Below are 19,360 nucleotides of genomic sequence, written 5' to 3'. Positions count from 1 at the left end.
AATATTCCCACTTCTATACTACATACTTATCTCACAATCTCTCTCTTGCCATTCAAATTTCGTTGGATGTGCAAGATGCATTTACGAAAACGGTGCATACGTTTATCGTTTGGTGTCGCTTCCTTACACGGAGGTACAGCCACAACGTAAAACACGATCATGCTTGATCAATGGCTTTTAAAAACGTTATAGCGCGAGCCCAGAAAACGGAAAACCATGATGGTCTAGTGACATTTTTCAATGTATCAAAAAGCAATGTGCGGTACCTTTAGTTTTTATTACGCAACGCTATTCAAAGTATGAGAATCAAGAGTTTGTGAAAATGTAAGTCGATTAAATTTTCTCAAGGATTTTATCACAAGTTAATGTCGTTTTCATTTAGTTAGGTTAGTCGAGATATTTGACTGATGATTGAATGTACTTTTTTTATGTGATAACTTTCTGTTTACTGTTAACATTCTTTACTTTCAGGATGGATGAAATAAATTATTGACCACGGTATTGTACAATTTTAACATGGTATTTGTTTTCCGCTCGATCGGAACGACTCGGAACATAACATGTTTCTCTCAGTTGTTGAGACTTCCCATTGCAACGGTACACATGTCATTTCCCCTATAATGTTCTACAAACTTTAAAGACTCAGGGTGACACAAATTGCAATGTATTGTAGTATTCAAAGAAGGCTGCGGCAGCTGTAAAAACGTCGCCATCGCTTCCAAAAGAACGCGATATAGCTGCTTCAAAAAGTGGACAACCTAAAGTAATTTCTCCTCGATTAACATCGATCCATGATATAGAAAAGCCTTGTGTAGATGAAAATGAGTTTATTGTACGAAAAGACGGGGGTGTCAGAAAGGAACCAGAATGGAGGTATATGGAGCTAGAATTGGACAAGCTGAAAAAGCATTGCCTCATGCTGTCTAAGATAAGGTTAACATGTAAGCAAGTTGCACATATTTATAACTTCTATTTTTAATCTACTTTGTGCCAGTATACATAGAGTCTACTAATTGTAGCACTGGTTGTTGTGACTACCATGGCGGGATATATATTAGCCCCTGGATCTTTCGACACTTATACGTTTGTAGCATGTTCTGTTGGAACTGGATTGGTTTCGGCTACGGCAAATGCCATCAATCAATTTTTCGAAGTTCCCTTTGATGCACAAATGTCCAGAACCAAAAACAGAGTATTAGTTAGATGCCATTTGACGTAAGTATAGTATAGCGATGAACTTAGTATCAACGAAATTGGTTTCAAATATATTTTCCTTCAGGCCGGCGCATGCTGTAACATTTGCAACAATATCCGGTATTTGCGGATTATCTCTATTATATAGCGAAGTTAACGGTCTGACCGCGGCATTGGGAGCAACCAATCTGGTTCTCTATACTTTAATTTATACTCCTATGAAACGTGTTAGTATACTGAATACCTGGATAGGATCAATTGGTAAGTTTGACAGTTATAGGGTATCCTTTCATGGTAATTGTGAAATAAGTTTATTGAAAATCATTTGATTGTACTTTAATCAAAGACGCACCTTGTCTATTCAGTTGGAGCAATACCACCACTAATGGGTTGGACAGCTTGTGTCGGTGACATAGCCTTACCCGGTGCCTGGATCATGTCTGGTATGCTATACGCGTGGCAGTTTCCCCATTTCAACGCTCTGTCGTGGAACTTGCGGCCAGATTACTCTCGAGCTGGTTACAGAATGATGGCCGTTACGGATCCCAAATTATGTCGTAAAACAGCGTTACGTTATACTGCTATATTAACGGTTCTTTGTTACTTGGCGCCCATGTTTGACGTTACCAACTGGTGGTTTGCCGTGGAATCGACACCTCTCAACGCCTGTTTCCTTTACTTCGGTACGTCTACGATATTATATTAATGTCGATTGTAGCCATACATCTGTATACGTCACCGTCGTTTCTCCTTTTGTAGCACGAAATTTTTATAAGCATTCTGACAGTGGAAGTTCGCGAAAGCTGTTCCGCTTCTCGCTAATTCATTTGCCGACGCTTATGATTCTCCTACTCATAAACAAAAAACACTGGTTCAGTGAAAACACACAAAAGGATACTCTAATCAACGAAGAAAAGAAGAACGATCTGTACTCGTTGTTAACGAAGTTAATCGGAACGACGACCTGGACCGTTTAAGACAATAACGCTAGTCGAATTTGTATCGTTGATACTGACTTTAGAAACATAAGTCTTTGTGGAACGATCGTTTGATGATCGATGAGGTGCATCAAAAGTATTTTGTAAAATAGAATAACGTGTAAATAAAAATAGTTATTTGTTACAAGATCATACGTTTACCTAACATCGATACGATTGATGAAACGTTACACTAATTTTTATTCGCGTATGATGTACACTGTACGAGAACACAAACGTAACGCGCATATTTTTTTTCACGTAGGTTCTTTATTATTCGCTAAGCGATATCGCATCGTCGATAGTTTTTCTCTTCGCAGCGAAATCTATTGCCATCTGTCTTCTAGTTTTAGTTAAATTCCTATGTCCGACGCAGTCCAAATTTTCTGTGAAACACTTGTTTCTACAACACTGCCTGCACAACGTGTAAATGCATTTGAAACCCTGCGAGAGGAGAAATGGCAAATCATTGAAATATCATGTGCTTCTCATGCAATTTCTTCTGATCGATAAAATCTAAAAATTGTGTTTTACAAACCACTGGATTCGGACAATCGCCACACAAATTGGACCCTCTCTTCACGACAACTGTTGGCCTGTTGGGACGCCGTGCGATTCGTCTAAGTTTTTTCAAGCGTTTCCGTGATACTTCATTTCCATCCTCGTCTGTGAATTTTCTTTTCGCGGTATCATCCTGTACGAACACAGACAACAGTCACGATGATTATAGATTACTATAGAATTACGTGAGAAGACAAGAATTAGCGATACGAAAGACACCAACCGTCTCAGAAGTTGACAACGACGACTCTTTTTCTTCCGGGGAACTGCGTACGTAAGGCCGACACAACCACGGTGGTAGCTTCAAATTGTAGTCTATAACGAAAAGGAATAAGACTTATCTCTTATTGGCAGACGTGTTTACATTATGTATGTATATCATACCGTTGGTTTGTTCGTGCCACGCGAGACGGCCTTCATGGTAGGGCAAATAACGATCTCTCAGAGCGCACACGACGCTTCTAAACGATTCCATGGTAGAGTTTCGTGCCAAGTTTTCCCTTTCTTCTTTATTTTCTGGTAAAGAAAGTCTACTCTCCGGTTAGAATAATGTTGGATGCGTCGTTCGGGCGATAGTAGGTGACAACAGAGAATCGAGGTCTGAACAGATCGGATCAAAGAAGACGATACGTACGTGTGATGGAACAATTTGAAGAGGTGACCGCGGACGTAAGAAGCCGGGGCAGGGTACCGTTCCACCAGTTCTAAATATTCGAGCGCCGGTTCCCAGCTGGCCGGATAACAAGCCTCGAATATGTACGGATTATAAAGATTTCCTTCCGCCGACATCACGGCCTGCACGCCGGTTTCTTCTATGCACCTCTGGACATCTTGTAGGCATTGAATGTTGCCGTTGGCAAACACCGGAATCGTAACAGCTTCTCTAAATGTATCGAAGTAAGAGGAATCGAGTTCAATAGCCGATCAAAGGACCGGATTTGGGTCTTACTTAACCCCTTACACTACTTTCACGAGTCTGACTCGTGATGAAAATTTTGTGCCAAAATTGAATTATTTTATATGTTATAAATATACATATATAATACATATATAGTATTATATATTATATAATATTAATTAATATTAATATAATATTATATATTATATAATATTAATTAATATTAATATAATATTATTATATATGTAATATTAATAATAATATATAATAATATATTAATATTAATATTATTATAATTAATATTATATCACTAAGGTGTCATGTTTCAAATTGCGTCACTCGAGCTCCGCCGCTCGGCTCCTCCAGCGATCATTCCGGCGGACAAGTTTGCCACGGTTTTTTCACAGTTTCGGCGTAGTGCAAGGGGTAAAAACCGCGGGCATCGAGATAGTACCTGATAGCTTTAATGTGATCCCAAGAGGCCAAACCAGTCAACGGTCCTTTCTGTTCTCTGGTACGTCCGTGCACGGTGAGCAATCGCGCTCCTGCGGCTTCGAGCATGCGGGCGTACTGTATCGTTTTCTCGATTTCTGGAAATACTCGCAGCTTACAGGTCACAGGTACTCGAAGTCCCTTGCTCAAAGTGCTCACTGTGGACAATAAAGATTAAATAAAAGGTTGGAGAATGACTCGTTGAAAATGAGAGGATGATTTTACTCACCGATTCGCCGCAACAAGTCCCAGTCATCTTGCAAAAAGGCACCGTAGCGACCGCGTTTCGCAATAGCCTGTGGACAACCTATGTTTACGTCTATAGCGTCGCAGTAGGACTCAGCTAAAAGCGCCGCCTCCAGCAACACGTTCGGCTCGTTACCACAAAACTAATGAAAAAGTAATGACAGATCAAAAGAAACACAAATATTATAGATCTCATCGCTGTCGAATCAAGATTCTTGGAACTAACCTGCACGATCAACGGCCGATCCTCCCCGCTGCTAGCTAGAGCTTCCCGCCGATATTTCGGGTCTCTGCGGAAAACCGAGGAGTGAAGCATCGGCGTGTAACAAAGGTGAGCACCGTGCTGTCGACTCAGCAATCTCCAGGCCAGTTCGCTGGCGTCGACCATCGGCGCGACCACGTACCGCGGGGATCCCAGCACAGTTTCCCAGACGTTCTCAGCCGCGGGCTCGTCGGCACGATTGTCCACGAACGGTTTCGCTGTAACCGACGTCATCTACGAGGGGAATTGCGCGCGTCAAATATACACGCGGAGCGTCGAAACGTAAAACAGGTGAAACGCTCTACAAGTCTCGCAGTTGGTTGGAACGTTTCGATGCGCGACAAATCTAACGAAAGGATAAGCGATCGAGAAAGGTTGCGGCCCGGAAGTCAAACGCCCGACGACGCTGAGGCGAACCGATCGAACCGAGGTGGCGAGGAGCGGGCGAATCGTGGCGACTGCAGGGAACAGGGAGAGCAGGGCGACCGAATGGAAAGTGGCGATCGAGGCGAACGAGGCGAACGCGGTGACGCGGGTTTCGACAAGCCCGACTCCAGGATCGGCGAGAGTTGTATGGACTGAGCCACGCGCGAGTTCATCTTCAGCCTCGGCTTCTTCCGGAAGGAGCAGGTACGTCGGGTGCGAGCGTGGCCATGGCCCGCGGACCTCTTCAGGGTCGACAGGTTCGACAACTTCCTCGGCTGAGGGATCAGAATCTGCTCGACGTGACGCTCCGACGAACGCGGTGGAAATTTAACAGAAGCTCGCAATCCGTTGCCGTCGACGGACCTCGTGACATGGACGATGTCAGCGACGGCGTCGATGTCGGTGTTGACGTAGGCATCTCTGTGGACGTCGCTGTCGGTACTAGACACGGGCGACCGTTGTTTCGGGCTCGTATCGACCTGCGATCGCGCGGAAGCCGGTTTGCTTTTGCTCGAACGAGCAGCGTCCGAATTAGACGATCGCCGTCGACCGCTCCTTCGTAAGTACGTTCTGAGAAATTTCCCTATTCTCTCAACGGCCTCGCAAGAGTTCGTCGCCGGCTGACCAGCGCCGCCGGTGTCGTTACCGGCGGTAGTCTGTCGTTTCTTCGCGGCGTCGGCTTTGTTGGTGGACCGGCAGCGAGTGGCCAACGAATTCGCGGCAGCGAAGCAACAGGAGACCGGCGAAGGCGTCGACGAACCGACGAGATCGACCGAGTCTCGGAACACGATGGTCGACTGGTTTCGCTTCGCCCCGGACGATCCTCTCGACGAGAATTCTATCGAGGTTTCGTTCGCGATCGACTCGATCTCGTAGGAGAAGCAAAGCCGGAAGTTCTTCCGTTGGTCGTTCCGCGGACGGACCCTCGTTTCCATGGTTGCGGGATCCAACTCGTTCTCGTCCGAGTCTGTGCGTCTGTCGAGGACGCGAGGTTGCAAGTCCGTTTCCAGTCTGGCTCGATCGCGTCGGTTCAACGGATATCTGTTGATCTCGACCGCGTTCACGTCGACGTTCGATATTCCGTTGTTATTATTGTTGACCGTGGTGGTCGCGGTAGCCGTTGCCGCGTTCGTCGCGGCTGCTGCAGTCGCGGTTGCGGTCGCCGTGGCAACAGCGTGTTTTGCGCGTTTGTTCCGCACGTACTCGTACGTGGTCAAGCCGAGACAGGCGATGTATCCGTGGAAGAAGCACAGGTGAATCAGGAGTATGGCGGCGATCGCCGAGAGGATTCCGATCGTGGAGATCAAAAGGATCGAGACGGTGTCGGAGACGGGGGCTATCGCGAGGGCGGCTCGATGCAGGACCGTGGTAGCGGTCGAGGCAGTTGTCGCGTTTTCCATCCTGGCGTCGACGTCTGTTTCTCGATCGAAGAGAAACGACAGCGTCAACTCCGTGGCGGAGAGCCCGGCCACGGACAGGCTGGCCAGGATCGCGGATATCAGGCAGACGAGAAACGCCGAGTAGTTCCTAGCTCCGATGCAGTTGTTCAGCCACTTGCAATGGTGATCGAACCGGGCGACGCATTTGTTGCATATCGAGCAGTGCTTGGTCCTCTTGCTGTCGGTGGTTATGTTACAGAGGTGGCATCGGCCGTTCTCGATCACGCGGGCGTGCTTCGTTCTGTCGAACTCCGGCAGGACTTTGTTCGCTGGCTGAGCCCTGACCCTGGGGTCCGCCGGGTCTAACAGCAGCACGGTCAGGTGGGAGCAAAAGTGCGCGAAAAAGATGACCGCGATCAAAGAGGAAAGAACGGGCCGCAGGCTCGGCTCCAGCTGCGGCGTCAGCACCGCGAACGTGTTTATCCCGATCACCAGAATCACGATCCAACCGATCACTTGCTGCGGGTGCAGAGGAAGCTGAAGCCCGTGCACGCGCCTATACTTCCTGCGTTCCGGCGTGACGAACGCGTTCTCGGCCGAGCACCATCTCGATACAATGCCTCTCGTGCTTTCGTTTCGCATAACGTGCGCTTCCGTCGGCCAGCGCTCGCATCGGTGCGAGCCGTCAACCCCTCGTCGTGGACCGCTTCTCCAGCGAACGCCTTTCCAACCCTTTACTCCCTGTCCAGCGACCTTCTCCCTTCGCTTCCCTTTTGCTTTTCCTTCTCCTTCTCCTCCCGCTGATCTCTCCCATACTTTCTTCGCCTCTCTCCCTTCTCCTACGATTTCATACCTTTCGCACGTTCTCCTTTCTCCGATTGTCCGAATGTCCAATTTTCGATCGGCGTTTCAATGTTTCTTGGCTCGGGCAAAACAATGATATGGGAAAATTCGTGGAAACCGTGGCTGGAATGTCGGAACGTCGGGAGGTCGCGCGTCGTCTCGCCAATTCTCGGAGAAACTCGGACGGACGGCGAGCCGTTTCGACGGATCGCGACCCGCGACCCGCGACCAACTCATCGAATCGATACTCGCATGGCAACGTTGTCGCGTGAACGACGTCAAAAATGTGTCCCGTATCTTGCTGTATCCCCGACGAACGTGTACACATCGCATTCGTACATTCAAATTATTCGGCTATTTTGAAACACGGTTTGTGTTCCCCGTCCGTCCTCTCCCGCCGCTCCCGTCGATTCGATCGAAATCCGAGTACCACCGGCACGCGCTATCTATCGCATCTTTCGATAATCGAAATTCATCGAATTATCTTTCGACTTTTATGGTTCTGCTGCTTGCGTCCGGTTTATCTGATGACCTATCTCAATTTTTATTTTGTTACGTTCTATATATGTAGTCTATGATTGACTGGACAACAGAAATACGTAGAATATTAGCAACGATTACAATAATCCGCCTTTTTTTAATACGCACGTTCCTTCGGTGATCGTTTGAAGTTAAAAGAATTGAAGTACAATGTGTTTTATACAACATTGCTACCAAACCTAACCTTTATTGGTCAAATAAACCGATTTAAAGAAACGTCGTAGATCAATACTTCTATTTTGATTTTCTATTTCATTATTAACGTATACATCATACTCGACTAATTCGAATTTTTTATGGAACTAAAGGTCACTTTTGAAGATGTGTCTTATCGGAGAGTATGAAGTATCGATTGACATTATACGTTTAAGTGTCTGATAAATCTGAATAAATCTTGAAATATGAACATTACTTTGAGATACACTAGCGAGATACACTAACCTTGATTCACTGCTTCAACGAAGAGGTTAATCGTGAAGTTTTTTCTTAATTTCGACTTGGAATCACTGACACTTCTATAAAATATACTTGGTATGAAAATACATTCAAATTTTACAGAATATATCGTTTCGGGATAACTACGTGTATTTCTTCTCGCACAGCTTGTATCAATTCTACATATTACTGCAATCAGCAGAAACAAAACATATGCACTTATGTGCCCATGTATACGTGTGTGTAAAGTGTATATACATGAATATATGTGATGCTTGAAGATGTCGGAGAAACTATCGAGATTGTAATGTCGATGTATCGATGTTCGTCTGTAACGATTCCAATGCTTATATCGATTGTCGACGTCTCTGCCATTTCTCGCAATTTTGATTTCGATAGTTACTGTAGCAGGTATGTATGTATGTATGTACCTAACGTTGGAATTTATGGCGGGTACTCATGCTACAAGATGACAAATCTGCCAAACTCGATGAATCCACCTTCATATAGGTAGAAGGTATCCAAGCTGATCGAAGGCTTAAATGGGCTTTTTGGCTTCATTATGAAATGTATGTAACTACAGGGTGTCCCAAAAATGTCTCGCATTACGGAAATATGGGGTAGCTGAGATCATTCTAAATAACTTTTTCCTTTGCGAAAATGCAATCTGTAGCTTCGTCTACGAGTTATTAACGAAAAACACCTACCAATGAGAGGCGAGCTCGCCTAGTGATTGGCGGCCGAACCAATGAGCGCACGAAGCCCAGTTTCACTCATTGGCTCGGCCGCCTTGCGCCAGCATATCTCACCTCTCATTGGTTACACTTTTTCCTTAATAACTCGCAAATAAAGCCATGGATCGCATTTTCGCCAAGGACAAACTTACTTCAAATTACCTCAGGAACCTCCTATTCTGGGATTGCGAGACATTTTTGGGATACCCTGTATATGCATATGCCACGGACCATAACAATAGTGCATACGCTTGGCCTAATGGACGTAGGAGCGTAGTATCAAAATGTAAGGGAAATAAGAGTCCGCTGTGGCAGTATAGTGCTGCTACCTGTGTTTTAATTGGAAGCTACGCTTGAAATTTGAATTGACGAGATTTTACATCAATTGAAATATTAAGTGTAATTTTCCAATTAAGAAACAGGTAGCAGCATTATGCTGCCACCCAACGATGGCGAATACTTGTCAATCAAAATTTCAAGTGTAGCTCCTAATTGAAAAACGGACAGCGGCACTATACTGCAATACAAAGATGGCGGACTTTTATCCCCCTTACGTCATTGGTAACAAGTACTTACTGTACTATGCACTAGGTACTGTCCTTATGGTCCATGGATATGTACATGTATACGCACATATGTATGTTGGTATATGCAGGTATACGTACTACTGTCGCTGTCGCTGCCACTACCGTTGTCAATGAATCTATCTGCTCCGTTTGACTTTATCCAACGAAAATTGAACATTTCTAATGATCTTGAACGAATAGCTTTGCATCTCTATGATGTTATGTGAGCCATCGAAATGACTGGATTAATTGTCTTCGTTACAGTTTGCTTCGTACTCTATTGCAGTTTCACCTGGTAAAGTTGACAATAACTTCAATCTATTTGAAATTTCATGACACAACAGAATTGACGATTGAATTTGAGGAATTCGTTCTTTGCAGGATAATACCGAGACTCTTGGCATGGCTGGTGAAGAGGAGATACAAAATTTATTTACGGGTCGGCCACATTTCGTTACCTTATTTTATACTTCGGGACGTAAACGTTTCGAAAAATGGATTCACATTGGTAAATATTCGCCGAAGATCACGCTTCGGAGAAACTAACATAGGCTGACTTGTAAAATAATTTTAGGAAGTGGAGGAAATAAGTATACGGAGCAGTCTGTTCAGTAGCGATGTAGCAAAACTCTTAGCTGTGATAATGAAAGATGTACGTATAAACAAGGATGTACCAACAAAGACGCTGTGCTTGCCAAAGAAACCGGCGCATCCGTTGGATTTTCGAAATAAAAAGATTCCTCCGATAATCATAACATTTGTACAGGTATTATACAAGGAGTACAGAACTTACAAATCATTTATGGATTGTTAGGTACACGTCTCTTGATTATGATATCAAATGTTTCAGTTTATGGCGGTACATATAGAGAATTTAAGTCTTTTAGTGTTGGGTAACGGCTGGCTCGCAAACGGTAGTGCTGAGAGCCTGAGTCTGGATGGTAGCGTCGTACATGGAGCTCGTACCCTCCTCGGCTCCGCCAGCGTCGTGGGCGGTGCGATGAAATTATTGCGACACTCGTCCGACGCCTGTCTCTCGCAGATATCGTTTGCGGGTACGGCAGAAGCTACATTGAGAGCGCAAGGGGACCTTTCGGTGGAGGTAAGGTAATCTTCTTTCGAACGCGTGCACGTTTGTACTTTTTTATGTGGACGTTGCTTAGACTGCAGCGTGATACGATATTACGCGGAGCTGCGGTCCAAAGATTTTGTTCGTTGCTTTGAATGGTAGCTGTTTGTGTTCAGCGCACTTAATGGACGATCCGAAACAACTGTCCTTTCAAAGGGGAATCAATTGAAATCAAGCAGGATCTAATTTATAGAAAATGTACATCGGAATAATGCAGACAGAGGGTTCCGGTGGTGCGGATCTGGTTACCTTCTTCAAAGATAAAAGCTCGTTTACCGACGCGTCTTCGTACTCGAGCGCGAACGTTGACTCTTCCAATGATTTGTTGACTCGATTAGCGCCACTCATTCCAAAAGTAAAGCACTCGTTTACGTTAATTTATTTTTGAACGTTTACGTGGGTGAACAAATCAAAACGAATTTTTGTTTTCAGGATTTCATGTTGAAAATAGGCCCTTCTTCTGTGATCATGGGCAAAGAAGATGGCATGGTACTTGGTTTAGAAGGTACGATGAAGGGTCTTCAAATAAACACGAAATTCCAGCCTTGCAACTTTCAATTAAATCTTACTTTAAATTTGGATGGACTTTCCGTCCGTAGCAAGCTTCCCATTTTGACGCTGCGATCGTTATTAATCAATTCAAAGGTATTATCCATTGCATTCTACGTCTTTGCTTGATCTTTGTCTTTCTTTTTATTTCTATGTAATAATGTTGCTTTTACAGGTCGATCGAAATATTTTACAAATTGCCACGCAAATACACAACCTCTCGATTAGTTATGATCACAAAGATTGGGAGACGATTTTGTGCAATACCGATCACGAAATTTCAAGGCCGGTCACCGGCATAACTTTACAAAATAAATTACCGTGGTCAGATGTCAGAGTAAACACCGAGCTTTACGATTCGTCCGTACACGTCAAATTGATCGACGTTGACGAAGTCTCGTGCGGAGTGACTCATGTGAAGTATTCACTGAATACGCTTACAGGTACAGCTGCGACCGCAAATGTGTATGTGTCAAGCTTCGCGGCAGGTTTGAATCATAGTAAACTCTAATACAAAATGGTTTAATTCAATAGACACGACAGACGGTTGGAATACGGAATTGGTAGTGGAGTCTTTATATTGTACTTTAAACGGTTCCAGTACCGTCGCTTCGGAAACGTCCCATCAATGGGGTACACCGTTATCCATCGGGGTACTGTTGGCTACAACGCGTACTAATGCCATTGGAATAGCTGTCGATGCTCTCGTAGCCGAATGGAGTTTAGAATTTGCCAGATTTCTTGAAGAAGCATTCAAGTAAGCTTTACGAGGAAACATCATCACTTGCACACCGTTTGGCTCCATAAACATTTACTATTGTTTCGCAGATGTTGTCAAAAGAGCAAAAAAATTGAACCAGCAAAGAATAATAATCATCGCGATTCGGAGGATGTTATCCAGTTGAATCTGAACGTTACGAATTGTAATTTGTTTTTCATTGCGGAGAATAATCGTACGTATGTGTACGTATAGTGTGTAATGGCGATAGACGGAGCGTCGAGACGCGTAACACATCGATTAATTTTTAGTTTCCATAATGACCCGTTTGGATACAGCGAGTTTCGAACACAATGCGAAACGATTGGTAGCCGTCGCCGAGGGTGTCAGCGCGATTACTTTGAACAAAAATGAGCCAATTATTTGTCAACACGCTCAAGCATTAGCCCATCCGTTCCTGGCTGTAAGAAAATGCAAGGGTGCCGTCACGTCGGAAACAATTAATATTAGTTTGGACGGTACCAATCTGGCCTGGAGTCCGAATTTGCATCTACGACTTTTACAGCTTTGGCTAGAGTCTGCAGATTTTCGGACGATTTTAGGTCGAAACGACGCAACGGCGGCCAAGGTCAACGTCGAAGGTACTTATTCCAGCGTTTGTCTCGACACAGTCGACGATTACGTGACTCGTGGTTATTGATATTTTGTCGACAGGTGAAAAAGTTCCAAAGCGGAAGCGAGCGTTAGACGTGCTGGCTACCGGAGGCATCAGTTTGTCCATAGATATTTCTCCGAAACACTTTTTGGAACTGTCGTCAGACCAGTTGCGTTGGTCGGAGGGAGAGTGGAGATTGAATTACATCCGCATCGCTTTAGACATGGCCGACATAATCATGGTAGAAGGTTTCCAGCTGATCAGAGTATTGGAGAGCGAAGAAGTGAGCGCAGAAAGACAGAGCAACGAGGGTTTCGTATTAGACTGGAACGAGACGTGGGAACTTAACATTGAATCGGTAAAGGCTTGTTTCCCATACGAACATCAGTTTACGGATGCTATACAAAATGAACTGTTCAGTATAAGGAAGTGGTTAAAGGAAATTCATTCTTCGTCGAATAAAAGAAAAGAGGAAACGTTACCATGTGATTTAATTATAAAGGTATGCAGGTTTTGCTTACGAAGAAACAGAAAGATTGAAAATAATTGAAACAATTTACACGATTGCAGATCAAAGAATGGGTATTCGAAGTGAGCGACGACCCATTCGAGGTACGATTGCGAGACAATTACGAGCTTTTGGAGGACGAGTATAAGGAGAGCATGAAACGGCAATCGATGCTCGATGCCAAAGTGCAAGAGCTTTGTCGGACTCATTTATTGCTGCCGCTAGGTAAGGTCGAAGAACTATACGACAGTCTGAATAAGAAGAACGCGGAGATCTACGTGCAACGATGGAAGCAAATGCAGCGCGCCGGTCCTGCCAGGACGAGGTTGTTTGCCTGGTCGATGTTGGACCTGGAGATCTTAGCGTTGGCCGATCCATCGATCAATGGTACCGAAAGAGCGACGCACGCGTTGCGGGAGATGGACGCGGAGACGCCCTGGCCCGAGGATGGCCTTGAATTCAGCGCACTTTGGGTTCGCGGAATAAGCTTGAAATGCGCCGAATGGAAGCTACATTTGAGGGACTTTCCGCAACCGTTGCTACTGGTCGAGAGCTTGAGCGTGTGGGGTAGGCTAGCTGGCGCTGAGGCGCTTGCACCTCCAAGAGCCAGACGTACCGTGCGGATCGAAATTGGTGCACCCTGGAACGACATCGTTGTCGAGAGGGGAATGACATCGCTAAAATACTACCACGACCTGAACTGGGACATCGACAAGTTCAGATACGCGTTCGGCCCGTGCTGGGAGCCGGTGATAGCCCAGTGCAATCTCAGTTTCGAGAAGATTATACACCCGTCGCGGGATCCGAGTCCCCCGCTACCCTTCTGGGACAAGATGCGGTTAACCCTTCATGGAAGGCTGACGCTCTGCGTGAAGCAGCTGACGGTGTTATTGCATGGCTCTTTGGACCCTTACAACACCACAGAAGAAATGGAGCTGACGTGGACGGGATTAGCACTGGACTGGACACAGGGGCGAATTATCGTGAAAGGAGACTTGGACGTGTACGTTCGCACGGCCAGCAAGTACGATGACTGCAGGTTGCTGCATCTGCCGAACGTGCGGCTGAGCATTAAGTTAGCGTGGGTCTGCTTAGGCGATCCGAGAGATCACCATGCTGCGATTCCTTGCGCACCAGACAGACTGCCCGAGTACTCGAGCAACCAGGAGCACGATTCGTTTAGGGCATTCCGTTCACAGAACTTGAACGCGAGCCTGTCCCTCGAGACGAAGCCGACCGGCTCTCCGACCTTGAGCAGCGCGCCTACCGCGTTGCTTTACGGCAGTACACTCAGATGGTTCGAGAATTTAAAGTTAATTCTCTCCGGGGCGACCAGGCCGACGAGGAAAGGGCCGCTGTTCAAGAATATCCGACCGAGGAAAAAACAACTCAGTCGACACTACCGTAAGGTTCGGTTGACCTTGGCGTTCCACCGGTTTCACGTTAGCTATTGGATGTCGTTCGCGATGCAACGTGGGTTCGAGGTGACCGGCGGCAGGGTAGCCTGTAGCTCCGAGCACAATTTGTCTCTGCACCCGATCGACGATGATCTGATACACCGACCGCGAGCCGAGTGGTCCGTTGTCTATATGAACTGCGAGCTCAGCGACGCGGAGATCTGGCTGAAGAGCGCCCTTCAGGAGGACAAGGAGACCGCGTCGCTGCGACAACCGGTGGAAAAATGTTACTGTCTGAGCGTGGCTCGGGTTAGCTATGGCAGGGAAGCTATGGTCACCGGCGTGAGTGGTGGCGACACACCTACCCATCGGCTGGTCGTGCACGATCTGAAAGGCGCTTGGACGAAAACGAACAGGGACGTGGCGTTCGCTCTTTTCGACTCGTTCATTAAGACTCAACAGCTGAAGAAGAACCTGTCAACCGCTGCGTTGAAGGGCTTCCATAGAGAGAGCTCGTCGACTCCGCACAAAAATCGAACAGCAGCCGTCAGGTCTGCTGATCCGCAAGCTACTCAATTGCCAAATGCTGCGATCGCGTGCAATTCTTCATCGACAAGCAAACCACAACAAGGAGAGGCTGTCGGGATGCTGCAAAGGCTGATAGCGGAGGCCGCGAACAAGCCTGTCGCCTTCAGCGACGACCTTTCTGTCCAAACCAGAGGCCAGCAGCTCCGTGGGCTGGCAGCTTGCCATCAAGACGACGTTCTCCACAAGAATTGGCTGAGTATGATTCCCAATCCTTGCTATTCTGAGTCATCGTTTTTCTTTGTTTCTTCTTCTCTTCTTCTTTTCTTCCCGGACGCGTTGCGGACACAATTGAAATTTTCAGAGACTACCCTCCGTCCGTTTCAGTTGCCCTGGTCAACAGTCAAGTGTTACTGAAAGGCATCGAGACGCGGGGCTACGTGATCTTATCTGCGGCCAAAGCTGAGATATTGCACAGGATACATCAACCAGTATGGAAGGAAAGAACCCTAGTTACGAAAACGACCTGGGTTGGCTCTTTGGAGTGTATGCAGTATTATGCGACCGTCAGTGCCAACATCGACGACAATATCGACGATAATATAATGTGGTTAACGTTGGACAACATTCAGGTAAGTTAAATGTTGCTTCCAGATGAAACTGTGTGAAATTACAACGAGTTAATCGAGTAACTGGAATTGTAGGAAAAAGATTCAACTGTGATTGCTGGTTTGCCAGACGTACCAGCCTTGGTAGGTTCCGGGCAGAGTGTCGGTGGCGTGGTCAGTCAGACCGTGGGTGGCGGTGGTGGACCGCAACACCAACTACAACGGATTGTCTCTAGGTGCAAATGTGAATTCTTCTATGTCGGATACGGTCAGGCCCTGGACGTTGGATCCGTTGACCAAGTCCCGCCGCCGCCGAGGGAAGAAGTCAGCCCCTGGGAAAGGAAAGAGCTTTCGGCAGCCGACGCGTTCACCTTGATGCATCATGACTTGGACGTTTGCACTAACTCTCTGCAGTATGCTATGATTCTTGATATCGTAAACAATTTGCTGCTTTACGTCGAACCGAGGAGAAAAGAAGCTTCGGAACGGTTGCAGAGAATGAGGTTTCAGTTGCAGCTGCACTCGGTCGAAGACCAAAAGCGACCGATTCAACAATTGCAAAACACCGTGCGCGGTCTGGTAGCCAAATTGAGGAGATTGGAACGCGAGACGTATCTGGTGCAGAAAGCTCTAGCAGAGAAATCCAGTCCCGAGTTGCTCGCCGAGATGGAACGATTGGAGGCCAGAGTCTTCGAGTGCAAGGAACAGCTGGCTGCTAAAGCGGAGGAACTCGATGTGATGTTCAGCTGTTACAAGGAAACCACCGCACCTGCTACAGCTTCCACCACTTTGAAGGATAAACCGGCAGCAGTCGCAAGGGTTGCCGAAATCTGCTTCAAACACGCTCAGTGGAGATTGACGGACGCTGATGGACAATTGGGAATAGCCGACCTTATCTTAACTAATTTCTTGTACACCAAAACCAGTAAAACGGACGACTCGGTCGAGCATCTGCTTGAACTGGGATACGTCCGAATGACAAATTTATTGCCAAATCAGGTTTACACAGAAGTTTTGACGCCAACAGAATTGCAAAGCAACATGCCCGTTGATAGGCAAAGAGCTCTCAGAGTTTTCTGCAGGGAGAAGGCACCGGTGGCCGGGATATCCGTCAAAGAACATTTCGAAATCAACGTGGTTCCTCTGACGATAGGTAAACTATCCCTGTTCTTTATCTGCTACTTCGTTCCAGATTAATCTGAACTTCAACTTTGATGTAGGATTGACAAAAAAGTTTTTCAATACTATGCTGAAGTTCTGTTTCCCCGAGAGGGATCCAGAAGGAATAGAAGAATCACCTGCTCCACAACGAGATTCCTCATTTTACGTGCCCATTGAAAGAAGAGACGACGTGGAAAAAATGAAGGAGAGAGCAGACAAAAACAAACTGTTTATATACATAAAAATACCAGAAGTACCAGTTCGTGTATCTTATAAGGTAATCGTGTACTGAAGATACATGTTCGAGTCGGATTTTATGCTATCAGATCTTAATTGACGTTTCGTACCGTTACAGGGTAACAAGGAGAAAAATTTGGAAGATGTCCGTGATTTTGCACTTGTAATACCTACGTTGGAGTACCATAATGTCACTTGGACGTGGCTGGATCTTTTATTGGCTATGAAAAGTGATTCTAGACGCGTAATATTGAGTCAAGCCATCAAGCAGAAGCTACAAATCAAGCCACGAGGTCCACAAGAAGAATCTGCCCCACAAGAGGAAGATAAAGCTCGACTTTTGTTGGGTGCTAGACACTTGCCTGGAGACGCGAGAAAGAAGGGCGTATTTAAATTTAAATAGGTCTTCAGTTTGGATCTTGTCAAAGACAATTAAATCGAAAAGAAATGGAACGATAGGAAACAGAGTATATTAAGTATTTTCAAACGGTGCTCGCAAACTTTTCTATTTATTTTATTTACTCTGTACAATAATAAAATCGAACCTCGACCATAAAAAATATCATCGGTTTCGCTTTGTATCAAATTCCGTTTTGATAAATCGATTACACCGTAATCATATTACAGATAGAATGCTTGAAAATGTCTTGTTTACGCACTTGTACATACAATATACATATTACTATACGTCTACTATTTAATATTCGAAGACAGGGCTGATAGATTCAGTTGGATCTATTTTAATAAGTGAAAACATTAAATTATTATTATATACAATGAATCGTAATTATTTGTGATGTTTTAATAACAATCCGTCGAGTTATTCCGTTACCGTTTTCATTACAAATTTTCATATTATAGAAAAATAAATGCGAAATTCTGGTAACGTTTCGTAAGTACAATATCGTATTCTTCGTCAAAATATGTACAATTTACATGCCACTGTGAGTGTTGTTACTTACTATAGACTGATCAAAGGAGCCTCAGCGTTTTTGCTCGCATGCCTCCACTCATTCAAATCGGCCAAAATTCTTCTACCGTACATTGTATGTAATTCGCGAAACGTGATCCTTGTTCTTGGAACATTTTCTGTTCTCCCACGAGCAGATCTCACGCTCTGGGACCGATGATGAGATTCGGGTCGATTAAAGGGGTTATGACGTTGCCGTGGAGGAGCTTTAGGTGACGGAGAAGGAGCTACGACCATAGTGGTTTCTTCTTCCGCAGCATCCAGTTGTCTTTGCAGTTCTGCTACCATTAATTTCATATATTCGTAGCTCGCACATGCTAAAGCTTTCATCCATTGTTCCATAGATTCCTATAAATCAATTCATTGTGTATTTTTCGGAAAAACTAACAGCACGAAAAAATAACGATGAATTTTTACTTGAGATTCGGCAGCAAGGGCGTAGTTTCTATTATTTGGGCCATGAAAGACTATTTGGAAGCCAAATTGTTCCTCGTCTTCTGCCAATTCGATGGTACAACCTTCCAGAACTATCATACCAACCGGCTCTTTGTCACCGCGTCGATCAAAGTAAAATAATATATTTCCCTTGAGAACGAACCATCGTCTCTGATAGCCACGGTTCAATTCACCGCGTTTGTTTAACCAACCTTCCCGGTCCACCGGCGTAGCCGACGTTGCGAAAGCTACCATATTTTTCTCGTTTATTTTCATTGCATTTGAAATTCTATCCTGATAGGGTTTTCTTTCTTCTTCTAATGCCTCTTCTATTCAATAAGCTTGTCAAAATCTTCGAACTTAAAACTGAAGTTAACCTTATGCGTGAAAATATTGATACTCGTGATCTAAATATTTTCACCGATATCCTAAAAATATATAACAATTATTTATGCAATTACGCACACTATATTTTCTTTCAATACTCCGTATTTATGCAACGAACCGATTACAAGCTGCACTCTCGCTCAACTTATCATTGCTGTCATTTTATCGTTTTACGTATACAGACATATGTGTAAAGTGTAAAATATACGTACGGTGCATCCCAGGGAGGCTCGACTCTAGTAAATTTTTGGGTTACTGTTCCGACTGCCATCTGAGCTAGTTGCAGACTTGGACGAATTAAAATTCAATATGGCGGTTTAGAAGCGATAATTCAAATTCTGAGTTCTAGATTCAGAATGTATTAAGTACATTTTTTTCGAAAATAGCGTCATCAAACAAATTAAAAGAAGCAGCATAATGGTGTACATAACCTAATTTTGAAAAAATGTACAAATAATATAATCAAAGTTGAAAACTAATATGAGAAACAAATTTTTTATTTTCTATTTTATAGTGGTATGCAGCAAA

General features: G+C 45.0%; 4 protein-coding genes across 5 annotated transcripts; 2 read left to right on the top strand and 2 right to left on the bottom strand.

Moving 5' to 3' along the window:
• The first annotated feature begins 155 nt into the window (after nt 1-155).
• On the top strand, nt 156-2,321 carry Cox10 (Cytochrome c oxidase assembly factor 10). Of its 2 annotated transcripts, none has more exons than XM_033476102.2 (7): nt 156-386; nt 472-597; nt 674-941; nt 1,020-1,215; nt 1,280-1,455; nt 1,560-1,877; nt 1,954-2,321. In XM_033476102.2, exons 2-7 carry the CDS (start codon nt 517-519, stop codon nt 2,169-2,171), a joined length of 1,257 nt encoding a protein of 418 aa, XP_033331993.2. In that variant the 5' UTR covers nt 156-386; nt 472-516; the 3' UTR covers nt 2,172-2,321. The 2 variants fall into 2 exon arrangements, with proteins under 2 accessions (XP_033331993.2, XP_033331986.2); XM_033476095.2 differs by having other exon boundaries at nt 157-324.
• Nucleotides 2,322-2,352: 31 nt separating this feature from the next.
• On the bottom strand, nt 2,353-8,241 carry Dus1 (Dihydrouridine synthase 1). Its single transcript, XM_033476069.2, has 9 exons — nt 5,026-8,241; nt 4,595-4,864; nt 4,352-4,511; nt 4,085-4,280; nt 3,367-3,615; nt 3,117-3,262; nt 2,956-3,047; nt 2,710-2,865; nt 2,353-2,615 (listed from the first exon to the last, which is right to left on the bottom strand). The coding sequence occupies exons 1-9, from the start codon at nt 7,075-7,077 to the stop codon at nt 2,445-2,447; spliced, it is 3,492 nt and encodes a 1,163-aa protein (XP_033331960.2). The 5' UTR covers nt 7,078-8,241; the 3' UTR covers nt 2,353-2,444.
• A 225-nt stretch (nt 8,242-8,466) lies between these two features.
• On the top strand, nt 8,467-17,817 carry hob (bridge-like lipid transfer protein family member hobbit). Its single transcript, XM_033476320.2, has 17 exons — nt 8,467-8,822; nt 9,643-9,848; nt 9,935-10,061; nt 10,128-10,319; nt 10,404-10,655; nt 10,876-11,037; nt 11,115-11,327; nt 11,407-11,674; nt 11,766-11,988; nt 12,060-12,184; nt 12,261-12,590; nt 12,664-13,106; nt 13,175-15,293; nt 15,422-15,666; nt 15,739-16,795; nt 16,863-17,080; nt 17,159-17,817. Exons 2-17 carry the CDS (start codon nt 9,790-9,792, stop codon nt 17,441-17,443), a joined length of 6,318 nt encoding a protein of 2,105 aa, XP_033332211.2. The 5' UTR covers nt 8,467-8,822; nt 9,643-9,789; the 3' UTR covers nt 17,444-17,817.
• Nucleotides 17,531-19,090, bottom strand: LOC117223826 (sesquipedalian-1). The gene is made up of 4 exons (XM_033476368.2): nt 18,951-19,090; nt 18,428-18,873; nt 18,003-18,358; nt 17,531-17,775 (listed from the first exon to the last, which is right to left on the bottom strand). Coding segments are annotated over exons 2-4 (651 nt in total). The 5' UTR covers nt 18,722-18,873; nt 18,951-19,090; the 3' UTR covers nt 17,531-17,774.
• Between the last annotated feature and the right edge of the window lie 270 nt (nt 19,091-19,360).

The sequence above is a fragment of the Megalopta genalis genome, chromosome 1 (genome assembly GCF_051020955.1).
Source record: "Megalopta genalis isolate 19385.01 chromosome 1, iyMegGena1_principal, whole genome shotgun sequence".
Lineage (NCBI taxonomy): Eukaryota > Metazoa > Arthropoda > Insecta > Hymenoptera > Halictidae > Megalopta > Megalopta genalis.
Note: the sequence above shows the minus strand (reverse complement) of the source record. Positions and strands in the feature narration are given on the sequence as shown.

Coding starts and splice junctions, on each gene's coding strand:
- Cox10 (XM_033476102.2), top strand. CDS start 517: ATGGTATTTGTTTTCCGCTCGATCGGAACGACTCGGAACATAACATGT. Junction 1,216..1,279: donor TTAGTTAGATGCCATTTGAC/GTAAGTATAGTA, acceptor ATTTTCCTTCAG/GCCGGCGCATGCTGTAACAT. Junction 1,878..1,953: donor CGCCTGTTTCCTTTACTTCG/GTACGTCTACGA, acceptor CTCCTTTTGTAG/CACGAAATTTTTATAAGCAT.
- Dus1 (XM_033476069.2), bottom strand. CDS start 7,077: ATGCGAAACGAAAGCACGAGAGGCATTGTATCGAGATGGTGCTCGGCC. Junction 4,281..4,351: donor GGACTTGTTGCGGCGAATCG/GTGAGTAAAATC, acceptor TATTGTCCACAG/TGAGCACTTTGAGCAAGGGA. Junction 3,048..3,116: donor GTGGCACGAACAAACCAACG/GTATGATATACA, acceptor TTTTCGTTATAG/ACTACAATTTGAAGCTACCA.
- hob (XM_033476320.2), top strand. CDS start 9,790: ATGACTGGATTAATTGTCTTCGTTACAGTTTGCTTCGTACTCTATTGC. Junction 12,591..12,663: donor GGCCAAGGTCAACGTCGAAG/GTACTTATTCCA, acceptor TTTTGTCGACAG/GTGAAAAAGTTCCAAAGCGG. Junction 13,107..13,174: donor CATGTGATTTAATTATAAAG/GTATGCAGGTTT, acceptor ACACGATTGCAG/ATCAAAGAATGGGTATTCGA.
- LOC117223826 (XM_033476368.2), bottom strand. CDS start 18,721: ATGAAAATAAACGAGAAAAATATGGTAGCTTTCGCAACGTCGGCTACG. Junction 18,359..18,427: donor CCCTTGCTGCCGAATCTCAA/GTAAAAATTCAT, acceptor ATTGATTTATAG/GAATCTATGGAACAATGGAT.